The sequence below is a fragment of the Stegodyphus dumicola genome, chromosome 4, assembly GCF_044657685.1.
Source record: "Stegodyphus dumicola isolate Sdum_Otavi_A_Nest chromosome 4, ASM4465768v1".
Taxonomy (NCBI): domain Eukaryota; kingdom Metazoa; phylum Arthropoda; class Arachnida; order Araneae; family Eresidae; genus Stegodyphus; species Stegodyphus dumicola.
Genome location: NC_140771.1, coordinates 164,752,025 through 164,773,370, shown reverse-complemented (window position 1 = coordinate 164,773,370; position 21,346 = coordinate 164,752,025). Strand labels below are relative to the sequence as shown.

The 21,346-nt window shown below is 34.0% G+C and overlaps 1 protein-coding gene across 1 annotated transcript in view; it reads right to left on the bottom strand.

Annotated features, from left to right (window-relative positions):
- The window catches only part of LOC118184765 (uncharacterized), a 272,848-nt gene that overhangs the window by 9,898 nt on the left and 241,604 nt on the right, over positions 1-21,346 (bottom strand). The window contains exons 8-11 of the mRNA XM_035354483.2: positions 12,745-12,826; positions 6,257-6,410; positions 1,364-1,583; positions 753-938 (exon numbers count right to left, since the gene is read on the bottom strand). Coding sequence (XP_035210374.1) covers positions 753-938; positions 1,364-1,583; positions 6,257-6,410; positions 12,745-12,826 — 642 coding nt within the window. The remainder of the gene's footprint in view (positions 1-752; positions 939-1,363; positions 1,584-6,256; positions 6,411-12,744; positions 12,827-21,346) is intronic.

The window sequence follows — 21,346 nt, the reverse complement described above, 5'->3', positions numbered from 1 at the left end:
GAGACAAAATGGAAGTCATCTGTCGGGAATGGAGAAGGTTCACTTCGGTCACAGGAACTTCCATTCCAGTGGTAAAGACCATATTGACGACATTTTTTATTGGAAAATACGCTGAATAATTCACAAGGAATTTATTCTTGAAGACAGAAGGTGAAATCCATGTTTCATGAACGTGTAATGGGCAGATTTCTAAAGAGAATTCAGGCCTGAAAAAATTCAGTCGAATAACTGGTTTCTGCTTCATGACCGTGAACCCTTCGTCGCATAATTCCTATCGGCAGCTTCCAATAAAGAAAAATGTCTTGATCCTGTGTTTAACTCCTCATTTCCCAGATGCGGCATTTGCAGACTACTTTTGCATCCTTAAAGTCTCACCTAAAAGGTTATTACTTTAACAGCATCAAACAGATACAGAAAACCATAAGCACATGCATTCCAAAAGATGAGTTCTACACAGGAATCCAGCATTTGTATGAATGAATGTGCCAAGATTTTACAAGGCTTGTGCACTGAAGGCGAAGTAGTAAGAAAGCTGACTTGATTTTTATACTAACTTGGTTTCTAAACACTGTAGACAGGTAGGGTATAAGAAAATTATAAATTATTAATAAATGATTGCATTACCTACGATATATCCTTCAAAAATTATTTAGTTTTGAAATCGTTTTGAAACACTCGCGTAGATATGGAAAGGAGTCATTCTTATCAAATATTTGCATTGAAATTATAAATGCAAAGCAAGGTGAACTTACTTCGGTTGTTGTATATCATATCAATGCTTCGACTAGTATCTTTCCTTGAAGATTTGCTCCTTGTTCTTTTGTGCCAGACGATTCCCCATGCTAAGAGAACGATGACTTGAGCAACCAAAAATAGAGAACATGCCATCACTAGGCCAGCCATGTTCAAGCAAGTCGGATTAGAAGTCTCCATTTTACCTTAAAGCAAATGAAAAACATTAAGGACAATGAAATTCTAATTAACCAAGCCCTATCTTAGATAAAATATAAAGCTTGTTTATTGAAGAAATATGGGAGAATTAATATCATAAACCATCATGGTAAATGAAAGGCGTAAAAAAGGGAAAAAGACAGCAGTGATAGACGATGATATTATAGTATTTGAGAGTTGCTTTTATCAACAACAGTAATACGTAACTATTGGAAAAAATGGAGAGACTAAAGTGTAGACATTTGTAACATCCAAACTAGTGCACTTAAAAAGGTTGATAGAATAATAATAATAAAATAAATAAAATATAAAGTGATTGATACATTGCAATAATCCCGATTGGAACAAATTTTTTATAAAAGAAGGAAAAGAAATTCGATCTATTCCGGTCCAATTTCAAACCAGACCATACCTCTGTCATCGTAACCATTCGACTCCTCGTCAAGGTTATCGATTCTGCGCCCCTTTCGTTCGAATCCGAATTTGTCAGTGATGTGAATTGTTTGGACGACGACTAGTTCGTCCTCTTCAGTCGATCGTCTGTCTCTGTCCAGCCACCTTTTCCTTCGTTTTCTCCCATAGGAGGCTGCTCTTTGAGACACACCGTCCAGAGTTCGTACAGGACAGTCAGCCTGCAGTGAGAATCACACGGTCAATAAAACAGAGATTTGTGATTTAATCTTTAGCATAAATATAACATCAAATATTTTTAATGCATATTTGGATTGTTAAAACGCATAGTCTAAATATTGTCCAAAATTTTAAAACTCAAGTTTCGATACATACAAACGAACCTGTTAATGAATGAAAACACAATGTTCATAGAAGTTCTTACGCGGCCTTCATTTTAGCAGCCGTTGGTCATAGATACATATTTCTGATCACAAAAGTGCTTTAAATAAAGAAAATAATTATGCTGTACATTACAATTTTTTTTATAAAATTTGCATAAAATCTAACTAACGGTCTCCCCACTCATATAGTTATATTTAATAAAATGTTTATACCTATTTTAAAGAATTAAACATAAAGAGTTCGACTCTTGTATTACATAAATTCACGGAGACATTTAATTTTAAATCTGAGATCTTATCGAAGACAGACTATCGAAGACATATGTGAAATATGTAAATTTGTAGGTAAATAAATATATGTGTCTGAGAAAAATGTTTACAATGTTCTGAAGATGAATAAATTTTCTGAAGAGACTTACTAACAAGCAATGCTATGCAGACTGTTTGAAACATTTTGATCAATACACATTTTCCCGAAAGCTTTATCTTAATCACATAATCTTGTAGAAATTGTACAGTAGGAATCACCGACAGGTTTCAATACTCGTAAACAGCCAGTTCACAGCATTACTCGGATAAATTAAAAGTAAAGAAAATTTCTAATCCAATAAATATATTATGACACATAATGATCCAGAAATGATAAAACTGCAAGTGAATATTGCCAACATGTTTTTGTCATTTTAAACTTATCAAATACTTGTGTAAAAATAATTTCTGATACAAAATATAACAAAACGGCTGCTAAAAACATTACATAGCGGTAAATCACAAAAGGCTGCCACTGAATTGTATTAAAGGGAGGGGGGGACTAATTATTTTAATGAATGTTTCGTTCGAACCCTTAAGACACCCAAGAAAATGGCAAAAATCTCAAATTTTGAAATGAAATACATGTATGTGTATATATATATATATATATATGTGGGGGGTGGAGAACAAACATTTCGGTATTTTATTACTTCCTTGTACGAAGGAAGTAATAAATCACGAAAAATTTCGGGTATCGTATTTCAAAGAAAATAGCCATTTTGACCGCTCTCGAAAATATTTTAACGATTTTTTTGCATGACATCTGTACGTACGGACAGATTAAAGGACTTCTTTTGGTAAAATGGATTTAAAATTGATTCAGAAGTGATTTTTTTGCGGCATCTTGTTGTACGTACGCATATATCTCGTATAACTCAAATACGAGTAGTGCATCTCCCGTTGTGCACCTCCCGTTTTGGTTGCAATCGGTCCCCCTCCAAAAGTATATATATACATACATACATACACACTGTCCCTTGGCTCGGTGAGCTCAGTTTTTTATTCTTATATCTTGACAAATTGAGCTATTTTTGCCTTAAAGGTGATTGAATTCTATTGTTTTTATGTTCAGGTTAAGGTTTTTATTCCTTTAGTTAATCTGCATGCAATAGTTGCAAAAATATCAACAGTTTGAAAGTTTAAGTGTCTCTAGGCCTAACGAGGCCGCCATTGAAACTCTTACGAGAACAGTGATTTAAGTCAGCTGGTACACCTCTTTTTTGCCGAGTGGTACCGAAAGTTAACATTCAATTTTGTGTACCGAGCATTTTTTTCCTCCTGCACTCTGGCCGAATAGCTTGTTATTATGTAGAAATTCTAATTTTAATTGTAAAAAAAAAAAAAAAATAACTGTTTTTAATTGTGTTTAGGTTTTTCTGTATTTTACAATTTTTAATGAAGGTGTTTTGAGTTTTAATATTTTTTGCCTTGCCGCGAGATGAGAAATGAATTGATTGAATGAGAATTATATCTGTTATGAAATTCGAAGAAGTAAGTTTAAATGAAGTGCAGTAAAAAATTATATAATTTAATAGGCCGTACAAGAAAGTCATGAGGGTTCCCATGACATATTTTTTTAGAAGAAATTATACAGATTGCTTAACACGGTGAAAGAATTTTTTCTCTCTGTAACAGTTAAATTTGAGTTTCAGACTTTCTTGTTCTTATCATCTGTCACAAATAGTTCTCGCTAAGAAGTTTTGCGAAAATCTCAATTTCGCCAGAAAAGATTTAAATCCTGCGTTTCAGTAGATAGGAACTTTTCCGGAAGTCTAGAGAAATTATTTCCTGCTTAATGAAATGCAGATAGCTTTGAATGTTTCCTCTTCAGTATATAAAATACCTGCGTATTGAAAAAGCAACTTTTTTTGAACATAAATATGTATGGCCAATAATCTTGTTCCGTAGCTGCCATTTTGCCTAGTATACATCTCAAACTGAGACATTCTACATCGAAACACCGTTGATTTTACAGCTATTGAATAACTTATAACTTGGCGAATTATTATTGATTATTTTTTGCTTTTATCACAGCATAATTTTCAGCACTTGGCAGTTTGAGAAGTGACTCATACAACGATATTTAAAAACTTTTTTTTTACTATTGTTAATCGCCTACCAAAGAGCATGGTAACTTTTACGTTATCATTAGGCTTGGGAATGATTATAGACTTCAGCTTGTAAATGATATTCAGAGACCAAAAGACTGCATTTTGTACTGCTTGAATTAATAATAACTACATATACTGCTTGAATTAATAATAATTATAATAATTGACTAAACAATGAAACAATGATCTGGCCTAACCTCTTCAGCGAGCGACAGAAGCCAAAAAAACTTTAGTCAATAACACGTTTCTAACAGCCAGTCTAATGATACATCGCCAATAATTTATGGCGGACGCTAGCTAAACTATATGATGATAGCTGTGAATTTAAATTTTTTAGGATATCGCAAACAAAAAACGAAATTTTCCAAACAATGTAATTTGTGGAAAAGTAGCAATAAATAAAGATGATATAACAGAAATTTTTCATTGCGACGACGAATGAAAAATTTTCAATTGATTATTCGGGAGGAATTCTTGACACGGCAATTACAGGACTCGAAGAATAGAACTTTGTAATTGAACAACAGATTATGTCTATCTATAGAATTACAAAAAAAGTATTAGAGCTAAAAACGAAGCAACTTACATTGAAATAAATGTTTAATAAAGTAAATAAATATTTAATAAAGTAAATAAATATTTAATAAAGTAAATAAATGTTTAATAAAGCAAATAAATGTTTAATAAAGCAAACAAATAAATACTGAGATTTTTTAAAAATAAATTTTGGTTCCTTTTTGGTTGTAAATGCTTCCTTATTTCATATATTTTATATTATAATTTATTCATCTCATCTTATTAGACTTAAATTGATGGTCTAATTATCCGGAAAAATCCCAAATCCAGAATAGCCGAAATTCCGACGAGTCCAGATCTCGAACTTTGTACTGTATAAATGCAAACAGTGTGCGCATCATTAAAGAAATATTGACGGAGACAGGAAGAAACAGGCAGGAAAAAAGAGTGCGCGCATCATTAAAGAAATATTGACGGAGACAGGAAGAAACAGGCAGGAAAAAAGAGTGCGCGCTTGCGCTCGAGAAGCAAAGAAATGTTGAATTCTGTTGTTGTTACCTTATACCAACTTGTCTGACGTAGTCAGCCCAAGCCCACGAAATTCCTTGTGACAAGGAGTGCAGGATTATGCCTGTCGTTGGCAACAGCCTTGTGTTCGTGTATTGGTGTATTGAGAATACGGCAAAGCACACTAGGGTTATCTGCCTAAGGAGAGGGATGCCTTCGTGGAGGACTTTCTAAGGGCAACTGGCCCGTATACACGTTACGCATGGGGAAAACCACGAAAACGCCCATGCAGCCAGCCCGTTCGCGGAATTCGAACCTCGGATCGAATTACCAGTGTTCAGCGATTTTACCGCTCAGCCGCTGGTGGGCGCAACAGCCTTGTGAACCATTCAGTGCGATTTAGCTCAGTTCCGCCCCCCCCAATTTTGATGAAGAGTACCCCGGGGGTTGGACGGGTCCGAGGGTTTCCAACCCCTCTCCCCTTCCACCAAACCATACGAGAGGACTTTCGGCTCGCCGCATATTTAGAGTGCCGCTATGCCGCACCGACACTATACATTCACAAACATTCGTGCATTCGAACCCGGACCCTTCGGCACGGCAATCAGCGACGCTAACCACTACACCGGTTGGGCGGCACGTTGAATTCTAATTTACGGAAGCAAATGAACTTATTCTCCGGATCAAACTGCTTGCAAATGTATTATTAATAGCATATTTATGTTTATTATATAATAGGGACTAACCCTTTTCCTGTTTCTTATTTAAATATCTTCAGATAAGCCGTAATTTTGCATTAACGATACCTCACCAAATGGAGGCTTCATCATAGAATATTTCTAGTGAAAGTTCAGAATAGTAACAAATATCAAGACGATACGACAGCTAAAATGGTAAATCACTAAACAATTTAGACCAGCTATTAAAATGTCTGTAAGCTAGCGAGTTTTATTTTTTATGTAGCAAATTATTTTACGTAACAACCGAAAAGACTTTTAGTTTTCCAAGAAGTGAAAGTCAGGTTAACAAATAGAAAACTTTGAGATTTCGAGTCGCATGTCTTACTGGCTCGCAAGTGGGCAGACAAGGGGTGACCAAGGCCTTGAACTGAACAATTTCGGAAGTGGGAAACTTGAAAGCATCAAATGCCGCTTGTACGATCTTCGTCTCTGTCCTCGCCTTTGTGATGGCACCCATGATGAGAGCATCCGTTGGGCACCTAGAGAAAGAAAAAGAAATAGTACGAGTTCTATTGTACAATTTTGATAATTATTTAATGAAAGAAAATTAAAATAAAAGTAAAACAAAACAATTCTCAATCTGGAAACTTTTTAAAAGCATACCAAAGTAGTTTTTTGATAAAGAAATTAAAATATTAATAATAAATAAAAAATAACTAATACTAAAATTAGAAATATAAAAATATACAGAATATAGAAACTAAGTAAAAATCTTATATTTTGTAGACACTACGCCATTTCTTATATTCCTAATCTTTGTGCAATGGCAAAACGTGCCAAATTTCATCACTGGTAAAAGCACGTTAGAATAGGTCCTGTTTTATGTGATCACGTTTGTCCACAGCTATTCTTATATCATTAACCAAATGATAACACTAAACGATAAGAAAAAGTATCTTTCAAAAAAGAAATAGAATTTAACCAATTTCATATAAATACAGGGTGCTTCAGAAATTCGGGTACAAACTTTCATGAGAGGTAGATTACATCTGAACGATGAAAATTCACATATTAATGCATGGTCAGAAACGCTTTCTTGCACCGTAGTGGGGACAAAAAACAAGAAAAGACAGACACGAACAGGGTGAGAAAACTTGTTTATTATGCTTAGTACAGCAGAAACCAAGAAATGGAAACAAAAACCGACAACAGTTGTCATCAAAGAAAGAAGTAAATTTTACGATATCGAAATTACGCTCCCGGACCGAGATGCAGGCCTTACATCTCCGGCATACGGAAAATCTGATTTGCTGATAAATACCTGGCATGTCCCGAACTTTCCCCAGCAGATGCCAGGTCCTGAGCACTGTTGATAGGGGTTCGTACACTAGCGTCTTGATGTACCCCTCAGGAGAAAGCAGTTAATGCAAGTGAGGTGTAGCGATCTTGCTGGCCAATGCACCGGACTACCCCTGCTGATCCAATGTTAAGGATAAGTTGCATTCAGATAAAGAAGCACATAAAGCTGTTAATGTATGCAAAAATTTAACATTCCCAACCTTTTAGCTGCACTGAGCATAATAAACCTGCTTTATCATTGTGTTTGTGTCCATTCTTTCTTGTGTTTTATATTGTCACTACCGCGCCAGGGAAGCGTTTCCAACCATGTTTCGCAATGTGATTTTCTATCGTCTAAGTGTTCTTTCTATTTCCTGAAAGTTTATAACCGAATTGCTGAAACACTCTGAATAAGTAATATATTGTGCTGATTATAATTTGATTTCATTATGAAAGAAATCAGGTTAATTATTTTTCTTATTTAGGAAAAATCTTAAATTTAATTTAATTCTTTAAAGTATTAATTTAATGTTTTATTATTTATGATTAATTCAATATTCGGTTACGTAAATTCTTTAATTTTGGGGAAAAGCAGATGCTTCAATGAATTTTTATTATTTTCCCTTTATTTAAATTTATTCACGATTTCTGTGTCTTTGTGAAAGGATTCGGGAAAAGAGACGAATTTTGGCCTGGTCATTTTCTCTCAGGGTAGTTTATTTCCGTAGAAGGTTGTAGAAGGAATTGCTTTCTTTAGGTGACCTTTAGGACAGGAAGTACGTGACGAAAGGTTATAGGGCGCCATTTCACCTACACTGGAGGTGGCTTAATTGGCCTAAGACTGATCTAAGCGTCCGGTCGTTTTGGCCGCTTGAGAGAAGTGACGCATGTGCAGTAGGCATGTTCGGGTCTTTCAGGGTGAAAAATAGAAATTTAATCTCGAAGGGAGGCGAAAAATGAAGCCTAGATGGTAGCCGTGTTTTTGAAAGTAATGGAGGAGGATTTCGATGATAGAACACCTTTTGCTCGGGACGTCTTGGGACGTCATTTGTCGTGGGGGGGGGGAAAAAAAAAAAAAAAAAAAAGGGATTATGAGGCTAACATCGGAAATAATTAATGAGGCAATTTCAAGTACCTAAAAATGAAGGTTGCTCCCGCGTTTCGCTAATTAATTGCTTTAGTCGACCAGCTTCATGCTAAAGGCGGTCAAGAATTAAGCCTCGTGTCATGGCTTTTGTCTGTGTTAATCAATGCGAGATTCTATCTGGTTGTATTCATTCTTAGGCTTTAAACACTGCTCCGTGTTTAAAGTCTAAGAGTAGTCGTGGTCAAGAATTAAGCCTCGTGTCATGGCGTGTGTGTGTTCATCAATGCGAGATTCTATCTGGTTGCATCCCACTCAAAATGTGTTAATTCTACCAAAGGCTATGACTACGATATCGTCCGACAGCCGGTTGACAAATCTAGAAAGCTTTTTATTCAGTTCAACTTGGTATCATCGATTTTCTACTATTAGAGTGTTCCAAGTGTTGGGAATTGAACTTTCGTAGATGAATCCTGGAAATGTTATTTTGTCTGGTTACTCCTTTGTGAATGAGCCACCCCAGCTTCTTCTTAGCCACTTCAAATCGCCGTGTAAGAAAACCTGACAGTTGCTCGAATGTCTTTTTCGTCCAGGAGCCGAGCTGCGTTGCAGTATTTTTGAGAACTTTTGGAGCCATTCATGCGTTTCGACGGCAGTCCTCAGGTATCCCAGTGGGATTCCTTGGTTTATCATCTATCTACCTTATTTGTTTTATTCATCTTACGTAACTGAACTCTAAGTTAAGCTTGGTAGAAAATTTGTCTTGCTCCTTTATCCTTTACAGGAATGTAAACTTTGGCTGAAGCTCCTCTTAATTAAGAATGTAAAATTTTTATCAAGTCAAATAATAGTATAATAGGTAAAATTTTTATGTAATAATCAGTTGTTCTGATGTTAATATTGAGGTAAAACCAAAAGAGGGACATGCGCATTATTCCCTCTTAAATTGTCTTAATAGTTTCTGTTGAATAGTAACTAATTATGTCATACTTGTAATTTGGTACCAAAAACTTAAATTAATTAAATTATGAAAATATGATCAGTAATTGGTAAGAAATAATATTGTGGAAATTAATTGTAATCTGAGGAGACTTAATAAACTTACTATTAATTTGAAATTTATATTATGCTTTCATTTGTGTATTGCATTTATCTTTTATCCGATCTTTCCGGAGCATGGTTAGATTAGGTTATTTAATTACGGCAAAGCCTCGAGGGCTATCTGCCTAAGAAGAGGGGATGCCTTCGCGTAGGACTTTCTAAAGAAAACTGGCTCGTATACACGTTACACATGGGAAAAACCGCGAAAACACAGATGCAGCCAGCCCGTTCGCAGGATTCGAACCTTGGACCGACTACCAGTGTTCAGCAACTTTTACCACTCGGCAGCTCGTGGGCCTCCGGAGCATGGTCATGAATGTATGAAAAACACAACGCATTATTCTCATTTAATTATGATCACACAAATGTTGAAGCTAACTAGCCCTTCTGAGTCTAATTCAGGTTTTGCTAGTTTGGTTAGCATAAGGTTTAATAAGTTATTAGTAACTTATTCACGCCTTCACCAGATAATATTGGGAACACAAAACTCACAACGTTACAATAATATCATAAAGTAGGTACTTTCACAGTGTTTTAATTAGGAAAATATTAGTCCCTTCTTTCCATCAATTAGCTATAAAGTTGCACATATTTTGCAGAAATTTAACTTTCGGGTCGTTTACTCTCCCATCAATAAAATTCCGAGTTCCATACTCAAGGACCCCATTCCGGATATGAATTCCTGGGATATTTATAGGATTCCTTGCCAGTGTGGTTTAATTTACATTGGCCAAACTAAGAGAGCCTTAAAATTTCGCATCAAGGAACATGAGGCATATGTTAGAAAAAAAGAAAACACAGAAGTCTTCTGTTGCTCAACATTGTTGGTCCGAAAATCACACTTTCAATTTTTCTGCTGCCAAAATTATTCAAAAAACATCTTCCATTGGAACTGGATTTTCTAGAGGCATTTCACATTCAAAAAAATCTTTCTGTTCTAGTTAACGATCCTAATTCCAATCCAACTTTGCCTTCGGCCTTTAAAGAAATTATGTTTTAGCTCTGATGTCATCAACGGATGGTGCCACTTGCTTATTCTTGTCCAGGCTTTCTTATCTTATCTAATCGTTATTTCCTATCTTGTTCATTTGCGGTTTTGCAGCTGAGGATGGTGGTTTGGTAAAACCATCGAAACTAGTCCTGTAAAAATTTTGAAAATATAACGCTGATTTTTGTTGTTTGACTTCTGAATTAAATATTAGTTCTGTTTATGTCATAGTGTCTTTAGTGCAAGCATTCATTTACGAAATTTTCAGAACATTTCTAAAAACTATTTGACCAATGTTGTATTCTTAATATTAATACTCGGAGACCTCTGTCTAATCGCTTTCAAAACTGATAGGGTTGTTAAAATTCTACTTTATTTTCTGACTAATTTTAAATGATTCACTAAAACTGGAATGTTGAACTACATGATCCTTACTTGGCGATATTATCTGTCTTTTGAGAATTTTTATAATTAATTTTGAACTTATCTAGGCGAAGAGAATTATTGATTAGATTAAACGATTTATTTTCCAAGTTTTTAAATATAAACTGCAGGGACTTTGGCTATTCGATATCGGTATTGGTGTAGCAAACATAAATTAAAAAAATTGCCTTTGAATTTGATGTTCCCAAAACAAACTTAAACCTTAAGTAAAATTTGATTTAGCAGTAATATTTAAATGATCATAGTTTACTACTGTGAGTTAATTGCTGAAACTGCTATCGAGTTTTATCTCCAGTCGCTATCAGATCTTATCTCCCCTGTAGGTGGCTAGGAGCTCATATTTTACTTCCTTTTGCTGCTGGCTGATCAACAGCTTATTTTGATTAATTATGAATAGATACAAAATTTTAATGTGTAATTTAGATTATTTATATGAACTACTATTTAAAACTTCCAACTGCTTACCTGAAAAATTTGCAAGGAGCTGCGAATTTTAACGAGTTGGAAACTGTCTTATAGTTAACATAATGCACGATAGATGGCAGCACCACTTGTGAAATTCATGCACCTCTTTTAATAGACGGCTGCAGAATTTGGTTGGAAACGTTAGAATCAACAGTCTGAAAATCTTATTTAAAATTTTATTGCTTATGCTGCTCTGAAGTCTCATGTTTTTTACAATACTTCGCGATTTCTACCTTCGAAATTTTAATCTTATGAAATCCTTTGTCTTTTCATGAACATAATCAGAGTAAAACATTTTCCTGCATACTGTTCTAATATCTGAAGCACTAGGAATTGCGAGGATTCAATTATATGCAATTTTTTTTGTTCAATAAATACATGAAATAAAACATTTTGGAGGTCTGCAGCAATCTGAGGACAGAAGCACATACATTGCAAATATAAAAAAGTTAGATAATATCCCAACTTAAAAATGCTCTTTTGAGTTAATGCCACATCATACGTACTTTCGTACAGACGTCACGAAAAAAATCTCGTTTGAATCCATTTTAAATCAGTTTTATAATTCGTATGGTGGAAAAGAGTCTTTTACTCTGTCCTTAAGTACAGATGACACGCCAAAACACACATTGTTAAATTGCATTCGATAGCGGTCAAAATGAATATTTTCGTTGAAATATGGTAACTGGAATTTTTCGTGATTACAATGCTTCTTTTACTTCGTATAAGGAAGTAAAAGGGGTTAGTTTAACTTTACAAATGAAAAACAACTTTGTGGATTTTAGCATTGTATGATTAGACTCTTTATATAAACACTGCAAATAATTTTCGTACTACAGCTGGTTTGATATAAAAACAGTCTCATAATAAAAGGTTTCAGTTATTACTAAATTTTTTTTTATATTGCATTGATGAAAATGTTCAAGAGTTTTAATTGCATGCTTCATTTAAAAATGCCATTTATTTATTTAATTGCACGCTTCATTTAATAATGCAATTTATGTGGCTTTAAGAACAGCTTACAAACGCCGTTCTTAAATTATTTTTCATTAAAAGCAGATTTTAAATTTTGTTGCAAAGAAAAAGAAATAGTATTAACTAAAATCCTTTTTTTCTTATCTGTGTTCTAATGTCGGATAGAGAATGAATATTTGTAACTAAACATCTTTTTAATGTCAGCCGAAAGTTTTTCTGGGAGGCTACGGAAAACAAGTATGTGACCTTACTATTTCGTTCCCCCTCAAAGCCTCGGTCAAAATTTGGATGGAACTGAGACAGCCTACCCTCATTTGCTTTATCTAAGTCAGGTACTCCAATTTAATCCAATGATTCTAGATACAGAAGATTCAAGAACCTTTTTGCGATTCAAATACAAGAATATTTAGTATTCATTCGACATCTCTTTAAATGTATGCATCTGGTCCACAATTAGAAATACGAGTCCAATAGTTACCCAAGAGCGTCTATGAGCAGGATTTCACTGTTGTCGATGCCATCCATAGCCACAAGTTCCCGAACAAAGATATCATACGGACCTAAAAATGCAAAAAACATATAAGGCAAATTCGTTCATTAGTGGCAAATAAACAATTATTTTACAACAGAATCTATAATACAAGAAGTTACAAAGGAATTTTGTCACTTACACTAATCGAATAAACGTAAATGGAATTACAAAAATGTAATAAATTACATCAATTTGTTGTATAATTAAATGCCTCACATTCGATATATTATCGAACATCTTAGATATCTAAATAGATCTATTATCTGCAGAGTAAAATTGAAACGAAATGATTTTGTATCAAGTGCGTAATACATGGCGTTAGATCGTATTCATTTAATTACAACAGTAACGCAATGTTCAAAAATCCAATGTTGTAGCAGGCCTTAGCGGGTGTCTTTCCAAAGTTTTAGGAGGGCTACATTTTAATACATTATTCTATAACGCATTTATCACCAACGTGGCTTAATAAGTATGGCTACTGCAGGAAATATTGGCTCTGCGCCACGCCGGTTATCGTGAACTCACAGGTCGCCAGTGTATTCCGGTTTAATTTTATGTTACGTAATAATCTACCTAATACTGCATCTTTCTACACCGGTAACCTGTGAGTTGGCCGAGGGTGGATGGCAGGTGTAGTTTAAAATCAATTTTATGGCAGCGGATTTCGGGTCAGTACAGATCTCTTTATTAACTGTACGAGAAGAAAGTAAAGAAATTTCAGCTTTATCGGAATAAAAACATTTCATAGAAAATTAGTCAGCTATTAGGTATATGCATCTTATTCCTCTCAATGAAAGAAAGGTTTGTCCAAATTAATTTTCCAGTTACCTTTCAAGTCAGATTTTAGGAAGGTAGAAGTTTGGTTGTTTTAAAGCATTTCAATTACCAAACCAGTTTTTAACATTGCCATAAAAATCTCTCTCTCTCTCCAAAAGGGCACGGACCGAAAGAAATGATAATCTGATTTAGCAAGATCTTATGGATAAGGCGGATGGGCAACACATCGTACGAAGTGTTTATGAAGTTTTCTTGATTGATATTACAACACATGAATAAGCACTGTCATGTTGGAGAACATCTTATTTGTGTCTTCCGACATATTCTGGACATTTCTATTTCAGTGCTTCTTTCAAGACGCTTAATTGCTGTTTGCTACGTTCAGCATCAATTTCGCAAACATTCACAGAGGACTACGCCCTTTAGGTCCCACCAGATCCTAGCTCATATGAACGCATCCACCACTTTGGGATGGTGATAGTGAATTAATATTTCTTTCCAATAAAAATTCGATTAAAAATATTTTCTTTTTTGTCTTTGAAGTAACAACTTACATATGTGTTTTCTACATTCAATGTCCATTTCTTACAATTCGCATAGGACTTTTTTTTCTTTTGAATCATTCTCACTGCATGCAGACGTTGAGGAATACATGACTGGATAACATTCGATGCAGCAGTCAATTCCGTTTGTGTTTATTAAAGACCTTCATTCAATAACGTTTGTAATTCTTCATATTGGAAGTTTTTGGTGGTTTCCCATGCGATCTGGCATCTGCATTTAAATCATTATTTTTAAACCGTCAGTAAGGACATTATTTAAATTAACCAGCTTTTATGATTTCCATCTTTACTATAACTTCTCTTTTTCGTATTCCTCACTAGAATTCAAATGAGGTAACCAGTGTTTCAATTAAGGTTTTTGAATTTTAAGGGAGAGTGTGTTTCTAGCTTCGCATGCACGCTACGTATTAATTTTCTTCCAGCTCTGATAGTTGTAATTATTTGGCCTTGAGCTCTTCCGCTGCCGACAATTTCATTTTGACGCTCCGGTAGAATTATTAAGCCAACTACTAGTAAATATTTAATTGTGAAGTCTTTGACTACTGTTCCACGTTTAATTTAAATTTGTCTTCTATTTAGTTGCATCAACACGAGTTGTGGTTAATATTGAAGCACAAGAGAGTGTATTTACGTTCTAAATTCTATTTAAAAGGTTATTTAAACATTCTCTCAACTTTGTAGTTGCTTCAGACATAGTGGCCTCAGGTTTGGTAAGGCATAAGGTTTGGTAATTAATGTCAGCTGATCAAGTAATACCTTACACATCGAAACCATTCTTTGCAAGCTATATTTAAAAGATCATATTCCCAATAAATTTCCAACAGTAAATAAGTTCAGTTCTACTAAAACTTTGTTTCCAATAAAATAATGAAGTAAAACTTCTGGCAAATACTTTATAATTGGGTACAAAACTTGACATTTTTAATGAGGTAAAAATAATTACTGTTCACACTTTAAAAAAAACGTCAAATAATACGAGTAATTATTAAAGCTTATTGTCAAATCTTTCAGTTATAAGTGCTTCCACCGTGAAAATTTAGTTGCATGCAAATAGTTCTATTAACGACATATATTGAGAAAGGGTGCTTGGTTTAATTTATATGATTACGGCAAAGCACTTGAGGGCTATCTGCCTACGAGGTGGGATATCTGTTTGGAAGAGTTTCTCCGGGAAGCTGACTTGTATACATATTATACATGATCGAAAACCACGGAAATGCCTATGCAGCTAGCCCGTTCGCCGGGATTCGAACCCCGGACAGAACTACCAGTGCTCAGCGACTTTATCGCTCAGCCGCTATTGGGAAAGGTTGAAATTATATTTATATATTTAATATATGATAAATAGTTCAAGGAGAACAGAGATAAGCAAAATTACACGCAAGAAATATCACAGGACATCGATATCATTCCCAGAGTGAATTCTAAAATAGTAGTAATTTTTTGTACTTTCCATTACTACACTGACAGAGCAGCTGGTCCACTTGGAGGTAATGCTTACCAGCCTGTTTAAACCCTGCCAATGATTTTAATTTTGTTCCCAAATCTGGATGAAGGAAGCTGTCTTTATAGTAAAGGCTAACGAAAGTATAGTGTAAAGAGCCGCGCGGCTAAAGCAGTCTGCTTAAGTGTTCTACTAATAAGCTAAAAGGGCAATGTATGCGCTGCTCTTTTGGTTTTAGTTTAAAAACAGAGCTGTCTTTTTGTGGGGTCTCGAAATTGCAAACATACTCTTGTACTTATTTGAAAATAGATGCATGGAAATAGTAATCACTGAGCAATAGTTCAATATAATCTCACAATGCTGAACGCACTGTTAAGTTAATTCTAAACTGAATTGACCCTAAGGCCGAAATGCACCGTTTAAATATATACTGCGTTCTCAAAAGTCTGTACTTGTCCTTTATTTTCGCAACTCATATAGACATATACTTTCAATTACAAAAATGATTTAAATGACGAAAATATTAATACTTTAGAATTCTTAAATCAAATAATGTTTTTAAAATTATGAAATCAAACTTTTTGTACGTTCCTAGAATCATACTCATTAAAAAATAAAATACAAAAATTGTTACTCCTGTACGATAGAAACTGACGGAGATATTTGATATTAAAGTCGGAGATCACATCCATTGGCCGTACACAAAATATTTACATTTGTACATAACTAAAAAGTAAGTTTAGCAAAAAAGGTTCTGAAGCTAAGAGGTTAAGGGATGAGCATTTCTATGCAAAATATTGTGAAAAGTACCGATGAACATTTCCCTCCCCCTTCCCCGAAAAAATTATCCCTCACAGAAACTTATAAAACTCCTATTGTAAAAAAGACTAGAAGATTTGTTACTAAGCTAACTCGTAACATTACTTGAATAAGTTAAAAATAAAAAATATTTCTAGCTTGATGAATTTTTATATGATTGGCAGATTACGATACTAAAATACTAAAACTTTATGGGAATATTAACGAAGATTTTTTGCCTTTAAATTACTTGCGTGAAATTTCTTTCGGGTAACCAATAGGACAAAAATTATAAATTAATAAATGTTACATAATAGTAAATTACAAAAGAATATTATGGAATGGTAGTTACAGAAAAAAAGAACCTAGAATTATTTAAATTTATTTATTAATCAAGTCTTCAAGGCAAGTTGAAAATGAAGTCAAATATGCAAAATTTTATAACTTGTCATTTCTGTCGGACAGGAGCTAATCTTTTTATTTTTTATAATAAATACAAAAGCTTCCTAAATACAAGTAGAGGTAACAGGGGATCGTATAAAATACTAGATTTGATAATTTTATAAGAAAAGTTTTCTTTTAAATTTAAAAATACCTAAATCTGAAACTTTGCGTCATTTAAAACTTTGCGTCATTTTCTCGTAAATGGAAATATCTAGATTGAAAAATTAAAGACCCAGTTAGGATTTTTGTGAATACGGCATATAGGTTTGGCAGAGGAGCTTTGGAAAAAATGTCTCCTGTGGCTTTAAAATTCATTTTTTGAAAACTTCCAGATTGCTAATCTGATTAGGAATCGCCAGATATTGCTTACTCAGGGATTCAAATTTTCGTCAACACCTCCCAGAATATTCTTTTGTATTTCGACTTCTAATTGAATTATTTTCACAATTTAAATTTTTATCGATTCATAATTACAAGATCTACAACTGACTATACGTAGTAAACACTGAGAAATGCATGCCAAACATAAACTTACGAAAGAATACACGCTAAAAATCGTATATAAAATAAATAAATAAATAAAAACAAATAAATAAATAAAAACGACACACGACCCTATAAAAATGCACAAAAACCAAATCATAAAACAAAACAGAAATATTTACCAAATACATGAAATTACGTAAATTCGCAAAACCCCTAACATTTAAACTGAAACTAAGTCGAAACAGAAACTGTAAGCAATTTCTTCTTTCCACGACCCATATGTTTTTGTAATCCAATAATATTAGTACAATTAGCTTAATGATATTTTCATCACTTTTAGAGTTCGCTGTTTATTTACCCTTAGAAGGGATTCGAAACGCAGAACTGAATGCACTGGTAACAAATCTAAAAGCACAATTCTGCAATTACTATAGAGAAAAGTTGAAAATAATTAATATGTTTATTATGTATAAAAATGTATTATATGTATGTATTATGTAATATGTATAGAAACGTATTATATATGTATTATGTAATATGTGTAGAAAATTATATCAGTAATAGTTCAGGATATAAATCGAACTATTTCCTCTACACGAAAGTGAAGATAAAAGTTTGCATAGTTGAAAGCATAAAAGGTATTGGCATGTTGAATACGCATTACCAACAAAATTCTAAGCAGATGTCATAAATGGAGAAATCGTCATCTTAAGGCCCATTTACACTAGTGGAACGCTGAGCCCAAGAAACACGCGGCTCTGCTAAATGGCTACTTAACGGCTCTGCTAAAAATGAAAGACGACACTCTTTTTTCAGATGAAATGTCGGTATTAATTGCATAAAAAAATAAGCGATAATGTGATTCAAAATTTCAGCCGCGAAAGATCTCCTCAGCACATTCAACTAATTCCGCTAAAAAACCGTGAAGCCTTCAAAGTTCGCACATGTTCTTACGCTCAGAGTTCGTAAGTGTAAATGGACCTTTACTGGATCAAAGATCTAATAAAATTTCAGGTACTCTTGAGTTTTCTGATTATCTAGGACAACCTAGATCTTTACGTAAAGAATGCAAGAGATGGTCCATATCATGGACAAAGAGAATGCATTTAAAACTAGAGCTAAACGGTTCGAATAATTATTAAAGCGCACATATCTGCACATTAACAAAGTCACCGGTGAGGCAACAAACCGGTGGTATTGACGTAGCCAGTAAAAAGCGTATGATCACTCAGTCTGCTGTAGACATGTTTGTGAGATACTGTTAACAGCACCATCAAGACGACAATTCAGACCGACTCCGACTATCCTCAACCTTCAACATCCAGCGAAGCATCGTTTGCAAGAGAAGAGCATTTATCTTTACAGTCATCCACCTCCAGCGCCTACTCCGACTACAGACCAAATGAATTGTCACAACACATGTTGTTACTCACTTTAGTCAAAGTGTTACTCAGTTTGTTTTTGTAGTGTTTTAATATATTTTTCACATTTTTAAAGTTTATATTCGAGTAAATGCTGCTGATGAAAATGGGTAAGATGAAATATTGACTTTAATTTGAAATAGTTATTAACTCTCCATTAAGTTGCTTCCCCCCTTACTGTCCTAAAAATAGTAATCGTTTACAGTAAATTTCCATAAACAGCGTCACTTCAAAATTAATCCTTGTCATATGATTCTTGCATAGCGCTCATGAAGCAGATACTTATATATAAGGCTTCAGCCATTAATGATCTAAAATTTGTGATCCAAAACTTAATATTAACCAACTGACACAAATTGGAACTGAAATTAAACTTTTCTAAAAGAAGCTTTCATCTTAAACACTTCACATCCGCACAAACTTCTTCCTTTAGCTAGATTGTTTTTGCTGATTTTCTTCTTATCGCAACATCTTAAGAAATGTAATATTCATTTAAGAATGGGCACGGTTAGTACCAATTTATCAGTGATGTATCGAAAGCGTTTTCCAACGAAAATAAAGAAAGGAGGCACCTGAAAGGTGGGCCACCATCGCCTCCTATAAAAGGACGGGAAAATTACATGGCAGTCACTAACTGTTTATATATATATAATAGTGCAAACTATTACGAAATTACAATTCCAACAACTTACAAATTGTCTCCGATAAGAATTTATGCGAGATTCAAGTTACGTTAAGGTGTATGGAATACATTAGTTGCAAAAATCTGGGAACTACTGCGCTGCATGATGATAGGTTTCTGACAGCATATAGCATATAGAATGTACCTAGTAAGCATACATTTTTCTAACAAGAGATTCAAATGCCGATGGATGCTAACACATATTTTAGAAAGAAAAAGGAACTTGGCAGTTCCCTTAAAAAGGTTTCATAGAATATTTTATCCCGGAAAAACCACAGATTTTTCTTGAGGAAAAGGAATGGTGCATATACATATTTACAAAGCTGCCAGGTTTAGGAAAAGCGCCAAATAGAACCATCGCATTCCAAAGGAAACATTTTCTTTTCTGCCATAAAAGGAATGGCAGAAAGTTTATTTACAACAGTCATTCTCTTCTATCGTTTGCTGTTAGAAATGGAAAGCAATCCTATTGTGCAAATTGAAGCCCGTATGAATGACTTCTATTACTCTGAACATATTCTTCGGCGAAATGATCAAATAGATCCGCCACACATGCCAAATGCTCTTTCTTTGGGGCAGATGGAAAAAACGAAGGGGATTTTTAGTTCTGCTTACTTTTTATTTTGTTTCCTTTCTTACCGTGGCAATGTAGGGAGAAAATCGAGTTCTGTGCTCGTCACAGACGATTGTTAACATTGCCTAGTAGCTATTTTATAATAATGATGATGATAGAAAAGTCTAATCTAGTGATTCTGAAAGAGTGGATCGTGACCCACCAATATGTCAGTAGATAAAGGACTATTTACAATTACCAATTAATTTTTAATGATTATATATGTTTATCTACTATTGTTGCATTATTTTCTTCTAAAAATTTATTTTTTCCCCTCGTTTCCTTCCAAGGAACTTCACACATGTGATAGAGATGAAATGCAACTACTTACTGCAGATCGCAACATAGTTAAAAAATTTGAGAAACACTAGTCTAATCGTTTCATTTTCTTGTGTCATAATATATAGCTCTACGACAGAATTTATCATCTAAGGTGCTTCACAAAATGCCATTTCTCACGATAATCAACTCCTGATTATTCGAAGGTCTATTAATTGGGGAATGTCTAAAAAAAGCTGTTTTCTTATTGGGGAAAAATGGAAAAAAGTTTCCATCATAAAGTATCAGTGTAAAATAAAATTGTCTACAAAAAGCCAAAAAAGGAAAAGAATAATACGTGAGCTAACAGCATCATAGCAGATGGTGTCATAGTAACTGGGAACCGTCATAGTAACTGGGAACCGTCTTTAAGTAGTAAAGCATTACTACTTAAATTTATTGTAAAAATTCCTGTATACATAAACATTCTAAAATTATCCGTTAAAAGTCAATTTATCGGCATTAAAAATAAATCATGTGTACATCTATTAAACATCTGTTTTACACTGACTCCTTCCAAAAGATCAATATAACAATAACGAGATCAATATAAACAAAATCAAACAACATCTGCATCGTGAAGTGAGGAAGAAACACAGACAAGGAAAGAGAGCATGCGCTTGCTGCTCGAGAACTAGGAAAAACTTTAACTACTAATATATTTTATGGATTAGTTTGGTTTGGTTTAATGGAACAAAGCCACAGATAGGTTATTCTGCGTTAGACTAGGGTGACACTAAGATCGTCATAAAGACAGAACTACACAAATCCCTGAAACACAACTATATCTCATGAATAAAACTTATTAGACTGGATAAAATGGATGTGCATAAAATTAGAAAAAAAAATGGTCACGTACAAGTATAAAATATTAAGTAGTTTAAAATCTACAGGTTAAAATAAAGGTATAATCTCATTTAAAAACGGAAACAAGTTAAATGGAAATCTTTTCCAATTAGTTCAACTAATGTTAAAATAAAAGAGAAAATGTGTTAGGTTAAG